This window comes from Typopeltis vanoorti, chromosome 17 (assembly GCF_054136105.1).
Source record: "Typopeltis vanoorti isolate ZY-2024b chromosome 17, IOZ_Tvanoo_1.0, whole genome shotgun sequence".
NCBI lineage: Eukaryota > Metazoa > Arthropoda > Arachnida > Uropygi > Thelyphonidae > Typopeltis > Typopeltis vanoorti.
Genome location: NC_143565.1, coordinates 80,628,503 through 80,642,113, shown reverse-complemented (window position 1 = coordinate 80,642,113; position 13,611 = coordinate 80,628,503). Strand labels below are relative to the sequence as shown.

Here is a 13,611-nt window from a genome sequence, read left to right as displayed (position 1 = left end):
ACTTGGGAGAGGAAAGATTAGTAAAACAAGTGTTCTCTTGTTTTACTAATGAGTGTTCTCTTGAAAAAGACCCAGAGGAAGATCAAGATATAGGTGGACTGATACAGTAAAAAGTGCCTTAGAAGATAGAAATATAAGATCTGATAATGTTCGAGTCTTGACAGGTAACAGACTGATTTAGAGGAAAATTGTAGATAGGAAGTTAGTAATGATGTAATTTTTCATGTAGTACTATCATATCCTGTACACCCCCCTGAGAGTATATATCAGGAATTTGATGATGATGAGTTTTGAACTGCTTCAAAAATATCAGTACCTTTAGTAGTCCTATGTAAAGATATAAGAGGAGTTCTTCATTAATAGTAAAGTCTTCTTCAATAGATCAAACAAAAATTAAAAGTTGACTTATGTCTGCTTGATCGGTGCTTTCATTCACACATAATGAAAAATACATTTTGCTATTAAATCTCACAGCTTTTTTGATACATATTGATCCATGTGTTGTATGCATCTTGCAACGGTCTGATGAGATAATCCAACTGTTTCGAACTTCTCAGCTAATTTCGGCTCATTAATTTGTTTTGCCTGAAATGGCAAATGTGCAATTGAAATATTGCACATTTCTTCATCAAACACACCATCACTAAAAAGCTTTTAAATTACATATTATATCAAACTTTCAGATTCAGTATAACAAATGACGCTATTAATGGAGCATGTAAATATATCTGATCATTTAGAGAAGTGTGTTAAGATATGACTAAATAATGAGTACACTATCAGTGAATGAGTTAAAGAATTATGATAAACACATTGTGTGAATAATGGTTAGTGTGGCCTCCAGCAATGCATCTTTAGACTCCTTTGAGACACTTAGATAATAATAGCTTTCTTAGACAACAGAATAAGCAAAGCTGATGGTATGAAGTCAAATGAAATAAAGTGAACTTATAATTATATCTAAGATTAAATCGCACAGACTTCTTGTGCTTTAATGGTGGATGCCAATTGTGAATTCTGATCCATGCATTGTAGGACAGTGCTTCCACTGGTTAGAAGGCTTCTGTATGGAGTGGGTTTCTTGCAGTATAATTATTTCTGGGCAGTCAGTAAGGATATGATGTAGGACTACTCTGCTTTGTAGTGGTGTGATACATCCATTGGTATTTAATGTTAGATATATTTACATGGAAAAAAAAAAAAAAAGAATAAGAAAAAAACTCTTCCAATTTAGTTGTTATACTGAATCTGAAGGTTTGATATAAATGTATAATTTACAGTTTGAAAATGTAATGAGGAAATTTTTGGAAAATTAACATGGCTATACTCGTTGAGGTTTGGGGAATGCTTCACTGTCACAAATAATTGCAGAAATAGTCTCTTCAACATGTAAAACATAGGTAGAGTACCAGTTTTCTTCCACCTAATTCTGTATGCAGAATTAGGTGGACGAGATGAGATGGTGTGATGCCTCTTATGAAGGATTGTGTATGCATGGAGGTGTAGCACCTGTCTAGACATGTTTGATAAAAGGCTCCAGGATCAAGAGTGGCCCTACTAGAGCCATCCTTGATCCTCCAGTAGAAAGAACACTGTTTTGTGTGAACATGTCTGAAAATATTGATCAATTTATAATTATTGATTAGATCCTGGAGCTATTGAGCTAAAACTTGGCAGTGTTTCTGGCATTGGTTTTCATCCATTTTAGGGTATAGGGTGCAGCTGAAATATCCCAGTATGAGACGGTCCTTGTTAGCGCTGTGAAAGTGGTTTGAGAAATTTCGATATTGCACTACAAGCTATTCATACTGTGATGTTTGTGTATATTAATTACATGTATTTTCTTACTAGTCACGGATTTAATGAGTGCATGAATTGCCAAAACTGGAAAGGTAGCAATGAGCTCCAGACTTCTTGTGCTTTAATGGTGGATGCCAATTGTGAATTCTGATCCATGCATTGCAGGACAGTGCTTCCACTGGTTAGAAGGCTTCTGTATGGAGTGGTTTTCTTGCAGCATAATTATTTCTGGGCAGTCGGTAAGGATATGATGTAGGACTACCCTGCTTTGTAGTGGTGTGATACATCCATTGGTATTTAATGTTAGAATTGTTACTGAAGTGCTCATGACATGCTAGTTTATTTTAGATGAGTTGAAATACTTGGTTTTGTGGTTATGCTGCTACCAGTTTTATTCAAGTTCATTTATCAGGTAAGATTCTTTTTCTGAGACAGATAGCTTTACTCTCTTCTTTTTTTTTTTTAAATCTGTTAGAAAGTTTCTTAGTTCTCCTACCTGAATGATTATATCATTAAAATGTTAGCAGTGCAGTCATATGTTTCAGTAATTTTTATGAGAAAGCTCGAAATCTCAAAGAAGCTGCTTAGTTGTTTGTGGTCATTTGTGTGGGAGACTTCTTTATCTGTTTTTTTTTTTTTTTAAATAACGAAACCTGTGGTGAATTCATCACTAAAAAACACATACTAACCATAGTAATGACTAATGACTATTTAATTCGTAAATATTTCATCCCAAGTATCTTGGGACATCATCAGTACAGTAGTTCAAACAATACCAGGAATAACATACAGTTAGGGCGCATGATTACAATGGCATCTCAATATGCGTGCAGTAATGTGTTATAGAAGTAAATTAAATATAACTGGAAAAAAAAAAAATATATATATATATATATAAAGATTATTTTACAATTTTTGTATGACAATTTCCCATACTTTAGGAATAGTAAGAACATCGCTGCAGTTTAAATTTGGTCTGTGTAGTAGGGCTTCAGCACTTTCTTGTAATACAACAATGGTATTCTTTTTTAATGCAGATCTTTAATATCCTGCCCAATAGCCTCCGTAACTCAGTCGGTACAGACAAAGCCTCTTGGTCAGAAAGACCTCATTTTGATTACCATTCTTGAGCAGAGGAACTTTTATTTGGTCTCTTTCGACTAAAGGTGTGTTATCCAGTCTCATGCTGAGGTGGAGGGTTTTTCCCCACAGAAACTTGGGTTTTTTTGTTTCTCAGATCAGAACAACCAGCTCCGTAAACACACACTTCTACCGACCAAATTGTCAGTCCCCACAATATTAGGCTGTGTGACAAGTCGGTTGGTATCGGGTGGGTAAGGTTGCATTATGTATAAAAAAGGCCGATCCAAATAGATGGGAAAAGGCTCAAGAGGAAGAAGTTTAATATAAGTGGATTATTTGAATATTACTGGATGAAGTTTGTGATACGTTTTCAAAAAATCAACACCACATCTTTCCATCTTTCCAGTACTGAAGCCAACAGACTTCGTTTCTAGGTAGCAAAAGTAATCTACGATGCCAAACCTTCGGACTTAAATATCCCACCATCAGAATTGAAAGCTCTTACATCCTTAAAACACAATAAAAATATAATCATTACCAGAGCTGATAAAGGGAATACCACTGTGGTTCTTGATACCAATTCATATGACCAAAAATGAATTTATTACTCTGAGATCGTAATACTTATGCCAAAACTGGATTTCCTAAGTTGATGTTTTTGTAGGATTTATGATCCTACAAAACATCAACTCAGGAAATTAAACAAGTTACTTGATGAAACCTCCTCCATAGATGAAGAAACAATTAAAAAACTCAAGACATACCATGCTAGACCTCCCAGAATTTATGGCTTACCTAAGCTTCATAAAATTAATGTTCCTCTCACACCCGTTGTAGAGTCTATTAGCAGTCCAACTTACAAGTTATCAAGATTCTTATCTAACTTCTCCATCCTCACCATAGGCCACTCAGCCTCTTCAATCAAAATTTCCAGAGTTTCATGCAAAAATAAAAGACATTCTACTGTTAGAAAACTGATTTGTTAATTAGCTTCGACATTGTCTCCCAGTATACTTGGGATGAAATATTTACGAATTAAATAGTCATTACTGTGGTTAGTACGTGTGTTTTTTAGTGATGATTCTTTATGTTTCCTCCACCTCCTAACCAGAGGACTTGGGAAACTCATGCTCTTCATCCTTTGTAGGCCGTAGGAAGTATCTGGCATGCATGTAGATCCTTCCCATGAAATACTAAGATTGAGGGAAGGATGTAGCATGCATGCATGTAGGGTGAGCTTTTCTGAACCATTGTGTAACCACAATGGTTCAGTTTTGGTTGACTGAATAACTTTTTTACTGTATTTGTGCTCTTTCTGTTTCTTGTTCCTTTCACTTTCTTCAGGTGACTTTGTTGTCTGAGTTCCCATTTCAACTTCTCTAAGGACGCTTTTACATGACATAGACAATTTCTTCCAAAGGTGAAGTTTCTTCGTTGTTACTTGATTTTGAATCCAATGTATCTGATAGAATGTTTTGCACTTCAGAAGTCTGAAATTTCAGACTTCTAAAGTGGTATAGTTTTTTTTTTTTTTTTTTTTATTTCCTTTTTATAGCTTTTGCTTTTATGCTTAGTACTGGTGGTGGTGTTGTCAGGTGGTTTTTTTTTCTTCCAAATACATGAACATGCTTTTTTTTTTCTTTTTTTTTTTACACAGTCCTCTTTGTTGTAGAAGCACTGAGCAGCTACAGTGATGTTGACATCTTCTGAAGCATTTAATGTGGACAAACTCAGGCCTTGTTGTAAAGGTGCAAGAGGGTTTGGATTTTGCCCATTATGGTGGTGCCATATATGGATCACACAAAGGCCAATTTCAGGTGAAATATTTGAAACAGTTACTTTTGTGAATGTAAGTACAACAAGCAAATCATTAATATAAAACTCTATTCTTATTAATAGGCAAAAGCTTCATAATGAAATAAATAACAATTTACTTTAAATGAAAAAAAAAAAAAAAAAAAAAGCCAAATATATTCACAGAATATTGTAAGATGTTGTATGGAATATATTATGCTGTTTATTCCATCCATCATGAGGTGTTTTCCCTAATAGGAACAAAACTGATTTTTCTGTAGAGTAACTTATTTATATCCAACTTTATATCCAAATTCTATTTATTTCAACATTAAAAAAAAGAAAAGAAAAAAGTTATTTCCCTTTATCCGGAAAAACACAAATTTCCATTATCACATATGCCTGCCAACTGTCTATTATTTATTCTAATAATTACAAACAACTGTTACAAAGTTAACTTCACATCAGCAATAGTAAAGTTGGTTTAATATTGGAAAATTTCAACAGTAGGTGTTTTCTTGCAAACTAACTTTAAGTAATAATTTTTTAAACACTTCATTTTGATTTTCATAAGATATATCAGAGAGTTTAGGCCATTAATTTAAGAGATGTCATAACACTGTGAAACAGTCATCAATTCTTTCCACACTAATAATTTTTATGAACTCTCACAATTTTTTTTTTATTTATTCTTATTCTTTAATGAAATTTAAACTCCGATAACATGATTACATACAATACAGATGAAACGACATTGTGATAATTTCTGACAACTGGCATAATTATTATTCCAAGACCCCCACTGAGTCAAAAGCTCATCGTGGAGGTCCGTTTGTCATGCACACAGCTCATCATATCATGCCTCCTTAAATACATTTGAATTCTCTGCTGACACCACACTTTCAGGCAATGCATTCCAATCATTCACAACTCTCCATGAAAAAAACCTGCTTCTCACACCCTGCATATGCAGTTCTAGGGATGACCTCTTGCTCTCCCATCATTTTATGGAAAACCTCTTCAATGTTAATCCTATAATAATCCCTTACCAACTAATATGTATTTATCATATCACCTCCTCTTTCTCTTATCCACAGAGTGCAAATTGCATCTTCTCAACCTGTCTTCATACTCAACATTCCAGAGACAAGACATTACGTTAGTCAATCACCTCCGGATCCTTTCCAATATTGCTTTATCCATTTGAAAAACAGGTGATCAAATCTCTGAACAGCAGTCCACATATGGGCTTATCAAAAATTTTAGCAATGTGTCCTTTAAATTTTAGATCCTTATTCACTATCACTCCAAGATCTCCGATTTCCTCCACCTCCAACAATATATCTACAACAAGAGTAAATTCAAAGTCCCATCTTTGTTTACCAAATTTTAATACCTTACATTTTGCAACATTGAGCTGGCATTCCCACTCACTCAGTCTATTTGCCTTCTTGTAAGGCCACAACATCTGCTCTATTCCTTATAGTTCTTCCCAACTATGAATCATCTGAAAACAGCTAAATATCCCCTTTCAAATCTTCTCCAAATATCATTAACATACAGGTTAAAGAGCAATGGCCATAAAACAGACCACTGAGGCACACCACTAATGATTTACCTCTTCCGGGATATTGCTCCTCCATACACAATTTGCTAATACCTATCCAATCCTATTCGCTCTAGTTTGATTATCAGCTTATCATGTGATAATCTATCAAAGCCTTTGCAAAATCTAAGTATACTACTGTGCATTTATCTTCCTCATCCAATACAGCAGTCACTTTATTGTAATATATATTTAGATTACTAAAACATGACCTCCCTTTAACAAAATCTTCCTTTCCTTCCACTAAATTGGAACTTACTGCCAATTTAAGATTTATATTAAATAAATATGCCAAGTCAGATGTCAACTCTCTGGCACATTCCTTCAAAATATGTGGTGATATCATCAACTCCCACAGCCTTATTAACATCAACCCATATACCGCTTGCTCACTCACAGTCAGTCTCTCCTCATCCACTGCTCTCAAATTCTCCATGATGTCACATTCACAAGGATGAAAGATCTTTATGAACTGCTCACTAAATATATCAACTACATCCTCTGCAGCAGTTGTCCTTATACCAATCAGTGTCACCCTAAAGAATTAATTTTTATAAGACTTTTTAGAGACGTAAAGTTTCTCAAATTTCTAAAAAATTTTGTGCTGACACACCATATGTCTGTCCTGGAAATGTGTTCAATAGCTGATGTGGTGGTTTCCTGCTAATAACTGTACTTGTATCTTAGCAACTTTAAATGTAGCACACATCTGGCAACTCAGTACAGGTGGATTGAGCGTGTACAGTAATCTTTACATATCCCAACCAGCTAAAACTCATAATGATAAATCTCTGAGTATATTCAAATTACTACTGCCAGTCATGCAAATGATTTGACTATTAGATACACACAACTGGAAATAAATTCAAGTAAGAAATATATCGTACATAATTCTAACTAGGTTACATATAATCCAAAATTTAAACATTGCTGTTTGAATTTTAGTGACAGTACAGGCACATCTAATTTCTAACATGCTTAATCTTATCAATATTTCATTTTATTTACCAGTTATGCAATTATTTAAACAGAGAAATTAATATAGACTATAAAATATCTCTAAAGAAAATGGTTGATACCAAAACTACTATCATATTCTTATTCAAATAATAAAATATTCTTTTGTATAATACCTTGAATCTCTTTTCAAATTCACAGGGGCTCCTTCATTGTTTTGCATTTGTACATTAAGTAAAGTTTTAGAAGTCCTCAACTGTTGTTTGTGACCATTTTCTTTTGCTTTCCAGCATTTGGAAATGGAAGTAATATTCATTTTTCCTTTTATCTTTCTCCGTGTTCCAATATAACTTTTATTATGCTTCATACTTACACACTCTTTACTCATTAGATTATCTCCAGATACAACACGCCGTGAAACAGCTTGATGCTTTTCCCCTGTTTCATCACGATCGCCAGTTATGCAAACATTTGAAATGTCTACTTGAGGCGTTTCACTCTTGTCCACATCATCATCATTACTGTTTGCCGATTCACTGCAACTCACAGTTGAGTTCATATTCAACTTCTTATTTTCAAAACTGGAATAAAAAAAAAAAGATTACTGTGAAATTTTATTTGTTCCAAAAGACATTCAGCATTCAATTACTTTAATGACAGTTTCTTCAACATAAATGATTATGCAGTTTTGTACAATAAATGAATATTTTTTTCTATTACCCTTAATATCTGCATCCAGTATATGAAGTAGAAATATGAAATAGAAGCTCAATTTGCTAAATGCAAGTGGAATATTAAAGATCTACAAGCTACGTGATCGTATTAACTGAATGAATGGTTAAATTCATTAATGGACATAAATTAATTCCAGTAGTGTTTATATACTAACCAATTCAAATCAATTCTGTTTACATACTAACCTAATAACCTTAACTTCAATGAAGTTAAGGTTATTAGGTTAGTATGTAAACAGAATTTAGGGACAAACTACATCTGGTAACCTATTTCCTTCTACAACAAAAGCAGTAACACTTTTGAAAACATGTTCTGTCAAACTGGCCCAATTTGACAGCAAATGTTGATGCCCTTCTTTCTGAATTTGTGGCTTAAGATTTCCTTGCACCATTCAAGTAGCATTCATACTGTTCTCCACTGCTTTCTGAATTCTGAAAATCATTCTGATCTTTGACTTCTTATCCTTGAAAATTGATTTCATACAACCCTAACAGTGACATAATCTTCCTTGATGAAAATATCCAAAATTCTAAGTGGCTCCCCTTTTCCAATTCCATTAACCAAGACGGAAGAGATGATTAAGTATCAGAAGCAAGCAATGGCTTAAAGAATATGACTGACAAGAATACTCAAAAATCCTCTCTAGTCACCCACCATAATAGATCTTTTCTTAACCAGTTTTCTGCTTCCAAGTACACTGTTTAAGGCAATTTCTCCTCTTAGTAATTCAGATCATAATCTCATAAAAGCTTTGCATCTAGTGGAATCTTAATAGTGCAGTCCAAAATGCTCCAACATTTTGGACTGCACTATTAAGATTACATTTAATAAAACAATTGGTACATGGTGGAAGGTTGCTAGTTATCATAAAGATCTGTCAACATATATTTGAAATTTTGCTTTTTTTTCCCTCATAAATTTCTCTAAGTAGAGGAAAGGTATCTTCAGCCATTCTTTGTACTTAAAGAAAACGGGTGATGTTTTGATCCATTTTCTAAAACCAAGCTAAACAGAAAGTCAATTCTCAAAATGCTTCAGCCATTTCTTTTGCTATGAACCTTTTTGGTTTATAGCAAAAGAAATGGCTGAAGCAGCACAATGAGATCAGCATTTCATAACTGTTCATCATGCAATTCTGCAAGTTCCTCTACATCATGTTAATCGAATTCTGTTTCCAACTGTTTTGCAAGTTCTATGATTTTTTCACTGACTTCCTCAAATGTTTCATTTGTTTTGAAAATTCAGTTGTCAGGAAGGACAAATTGCAGACAGATTTTTTTATATTATTATTATTGTTATTCAGGCCTCCATGGAGTCAAAAGACTCATCACAGGAGGTCCTTCATAGGAAACACAAAATCTATCAAGACTCATCATGGGAGGTCCCTCCTAGGAAACCCAAAGTCTATCATATCACTACTTAAACTCATTGACCGTTCTTGCTCTCACCACTCTATCAGGCAATGCATTCCATGGCTCAACCACCCTCCATGCAAAGAAACCACTCCTCACCCTCTCGCTAACAGTTTCTTTTCGTAACTTCCAGGGATGGCCCCTTGTCATCACACTTTCACGCTGTTCAACCAAGTGAAAGAACTCCCCAGTGTCAACCCTATAACCACCTCTTATCAGCTTAAAAGTCTCAATCATATCACCTCTCCTTCTTCTATCCACCAAACTCTGCAGTCCACATTCCCTCAGCCGATCCTCATAACTAACATTGTACAGTCCTGAAACCATCTTTGTCATCCACCTTTGTACCCTTCCTATAGTTAATTTATCCCCTTCAAATCCTGGGGACCAAATCTGTGAACAATAGTCCAAGTATGGTCTGATCAGAGTCTTATACAATGGAATAATAACTCTTTTATCTCTGCTGGTCAGCGTCCTTCTCATTCTTGCAGCAATCCACTGTGTTACCTTCACCACCTTTGCAATATATCCCCTAAATTTCAGGTTTCTATCAATCATCAACACCAGATCTCTTGTCTCCCCTACTTCTTCAGTATAGCTCCTCCAATAGAGTATGCAGCATCCCATCGATGTGTCCCAAACCTCAAAAACTTACATTTTGCTGCATTAAAGCGATACCCCCATTCATTTGCCCATCTGTCTAACTTATTCAAATCCTCTTGCAGGGCTACCACATATCAGCACTATTACTAATAACCCTTCTCAGCTTCACATCATCTGCAAACAACTGACTATCCCCTTGCAATCCACTGACAATGTCATTGATATAAAGGTTAAACAATATAGGTCCCAGTACTGAGCCCTGTGGGACCCCACTTGTAACCCTCTGCCTCCTTGAAACTGCCCCACCATACACAACTCTCTGATACCTATCAGACAGCCAATCCTGAATCTAGTTGACCAACCTAACATCCAGACCCATGTGCTGCAACTTAAATATCAGTTTATCATGTGGCACCCTGTCAAATGCCTTCACTAAATCCAAGAAAATGGCAGTATATGCCTTTCCCTCATCTACTGCTCTTGTAACTTTATTATAAAAGGCTAGCATATTACTAAAACAAGAGCACCCCTTCACAAATCCATGTTGACTCTCACAGATAACATTACCCTCATCTGCCCAATGCTGTATACGGCCCTCACTAATTTCTCCAAAATCTTAACAAGTACTGATGACACACAAACTGGCCTATAATTAGACACTTCCAGTCACCTACCACCCTTATGCAATGGCACTATCTTACCTTCCTTCCATTCCCTGGGCACCTTTCCCATAGCCAGACTTTCATTGAAAAGCCAGGTCAAAGGAGCTCTCTGTTCTTTAGCACATTCTCTCAAAACTCATGGTGAAATACCATCCAGTCCCACAGCTTTACTGACATCCAGAGTAACTCAGCATCTGGAACACACTCTCCTCCTGCACTTCTTAACCTCGAACCTGCCCTATCCCTCTAGTATTAAAATTTACTCCTCCAGGATGAAATACTCCAATAAAGTGTTCACTGAACAATTCCACTATGTCCTCTGCATCAGTCACTCTATTCCCATTTTTATCCCACAATGTCAATCTTCCACAGTCATTTCTCCTCCTTCTGGCCGCATAGCTAAAAAATTCCCTACGATTTTCTTTGGATCTTAGGGCCCATCTCTTCTCATATTCCAGTTTCACCTTCCTTACCATGCTACTCGCTCTCCTGGCCTGTGTCTTATATATTCTTCATGCAGCTGCTCTTCACCTGTTTCATTATATCTCTTCCATAGCCTCTTTTTCTCATGCAGTTCCTGTTCAATATTGTTTGTCATCCATTTTACTCCAAATTGTGTCCTCTTCTTCACTCGTGGAATACAGCTTACTATTGCTGCTAACAAATATTCCTTCACAATTTCCCAAGCACTATTGATATCCTGTCCCTCCAATTCCTCCCTCCATGAAACTTCCCCAAGCTGATGTCTAAGACTATTATAATCGCCTGCCTTATAATTCCACATACATTCCATCTCTTTGATACTCCTGCATGTCTATTCATCTTCCAAGTCAAAACCACATGGTCACTCTCTCCAACTGGTGGGAGAGATGTCATCTCACTTATTATCAGTTCTTCTGATGCTATGACCAAATCCAAAACTCTTGAACCTCTTGTTCCCTCTATTACGTGTTGCCTAAGACATTTGTCCCTCAAGAATTCTAGAAATTCCATTCCCTTATTGCTATATACATCTTCCTCTCCCCAATTTATACTGCTGTAGTTAAAATCTCCCATAACAATCATTCTTCTTGCACTTGCCAAGCTCAACTGTCTAAACATCTCCTGGTCCCCACCCTCTGTGTAATTTGGTCTGTAGCAACATCCCACTAAATATCCTGTTCTGCCCACCTCTACCTCACACCATATGCTTTCAAAATCCTTAGTTTCACTACCTTCCAAAGCCTCCACTCTTAGAGGACATAAGTCGTCACTTATCATAAGCAGTACTCCACCACCATGCTTTCCCTTCCTATCCTGCTGAAAAATGCTGTACCCTGCTACTTCTATTCCTCTTATTACATCTTCTTCTGTCAACCACATCTCTGTGATCCCAATAATCTTTGGCCAGGCTGATGCTATCAGCACCACCAATTCTTCTCCTTTATTCCAGATACTCCTGGCATTAGCGTAAAGCATAAAAATGCCATTGTTTCTATACCCAACATTATCCCCTCTAGACTCTACTGGGCTCAGCATTACCTGATGTCGTTCCCCCTTCTCCCAAGTACCCATTCCCACAAGAAGTCACCCCTGCTACCATCCACCCTGGGACACACCAACTCGTTCAGAACAGCAATCTCTCCAGATGCCTGCGTCCATCCTCATTCAAACGAAAGCGGTCTCTTGCTTACAATTCCTCTCTGTCCTCAAACACCCTCCAAGCATCCACATATTCCAATCCTCTTGTCTGACACATTCTAGCTATTATGTTATTCAATATTACTGCTCTTCTGCTCAGCTCTTCACTATCATACCCAGGCAACACACACACACACAATCTTTCCTCTCTGTGTCTTCTTTCACACAACCTCAAGCAAAAATCTCATCTCTCTCTCTGCCCAATTTACATTACATGTCAAGTCATTTGTTCCTACCATCACAATCATCTCATCCACCCTTTCACCCCTCTTAATTGCCATAGCCACACTTTCTATCGTTCCTCTAGGCAAACACTCCTCACACATCCTATCTTGAACACCACAGATCATTGAGTTCCCACACATTACACCTCTCACTATCCTATTCCTTGATTGCTCACATGCATCCCTCACTCTCTCTCCTTTAACACTTTCTCTCTGTGTCCCCTACTTACTTACCTGCCTTCCTGACATCACTCTATCCCTGGTTCCAGTGCTTACATTCTCTCCTCTTCTAACATTCCCATAACTCTCTCTCATTCCCTCTCTTCTACTGTTCCTATTCTCTCTTCTATCATTCCCATAACTCTATCTCATTCCCTCTCTTATACTGTTGCTATTCTCTCCTCTTCTACCATTCCCATAACTCTCTCTCTCTCCCCCTCTCTTCTACTGCTCCTATTCTCTCCTCTTCTGCCATTTTCATAACTCTCTCTCTTTCCCTCTCCTGCTCCTATTCTCTCCTCTTCTACCATTCTCATAACTCTCTCTCTTTCCCTCTCTTCTACTGCTCCTATTCTCTCCTCTTCTACCATTCCCATAACTCTCTCTCTCTTTCTCTCTCCTCTACTGCTCCTATTCTCTCCTCTTCTACCATTCCCATAACTCTCTTTCATTCCCTCTCTTCTAATGTTCCTATTCTCTCCTCTTCTACCATTCCCATAACTCTCTCATTCCTTCTTTTCTACTGTTCCTATTCTCTCCTCTTCTATCATTCCCATAACTCTCTCTCACTCCTACTCTGAATCGCCTTGCATTCGTCTCTTCCATTCGCCTAATCTCTTCTTTCAACCTTCTCATCTCATTCCCTAAACATTCCACCTGCTCTTTCAGCTCATCTATCTCTCTCTGCAAGTCAGCCATTCTCGTTTGCCATTCATCCTCCCAATTCAGACTATCTCCAAATACTTCACTATCATTCAACCTTTCCATACTCCCCACTCTCACTATTTTATTCATATTTCTCTCACCCTCTATCATACTACTCGTCTCTCTACGTG

At 36.7% G+C, this 13,611-nt stretch overlaps 1 protein-coding gene across 2 annotated transcripts in view; it reads right to left on the bottom strand.

Moving 5' to 3' along the window:
* The window catches only part of LOC150097552 (uncharacterized), a 468,344-nt gene that overhangs the window by 398,740 nt on the left and 55,993 nt on the right, over nucleotides 1-13,611 (bottom strand). For both annotated transcript variants that reach the window (XM_090407136.1, XM_090407137.1), the window contains exon 4: nucleotides 7,417-7,821. In XM_090407136.1, the coding sequence (XP_090263262.1) occupies nucleotides 7,417-7,799 (383 nt within the window). In that variant the 5' untranslated portion in view covers nucleotides 7,800-7,821. The remainder of the gene's footprint in view (nucleotides 1-7,416; nucleotides 7,822-13,611) is intronic.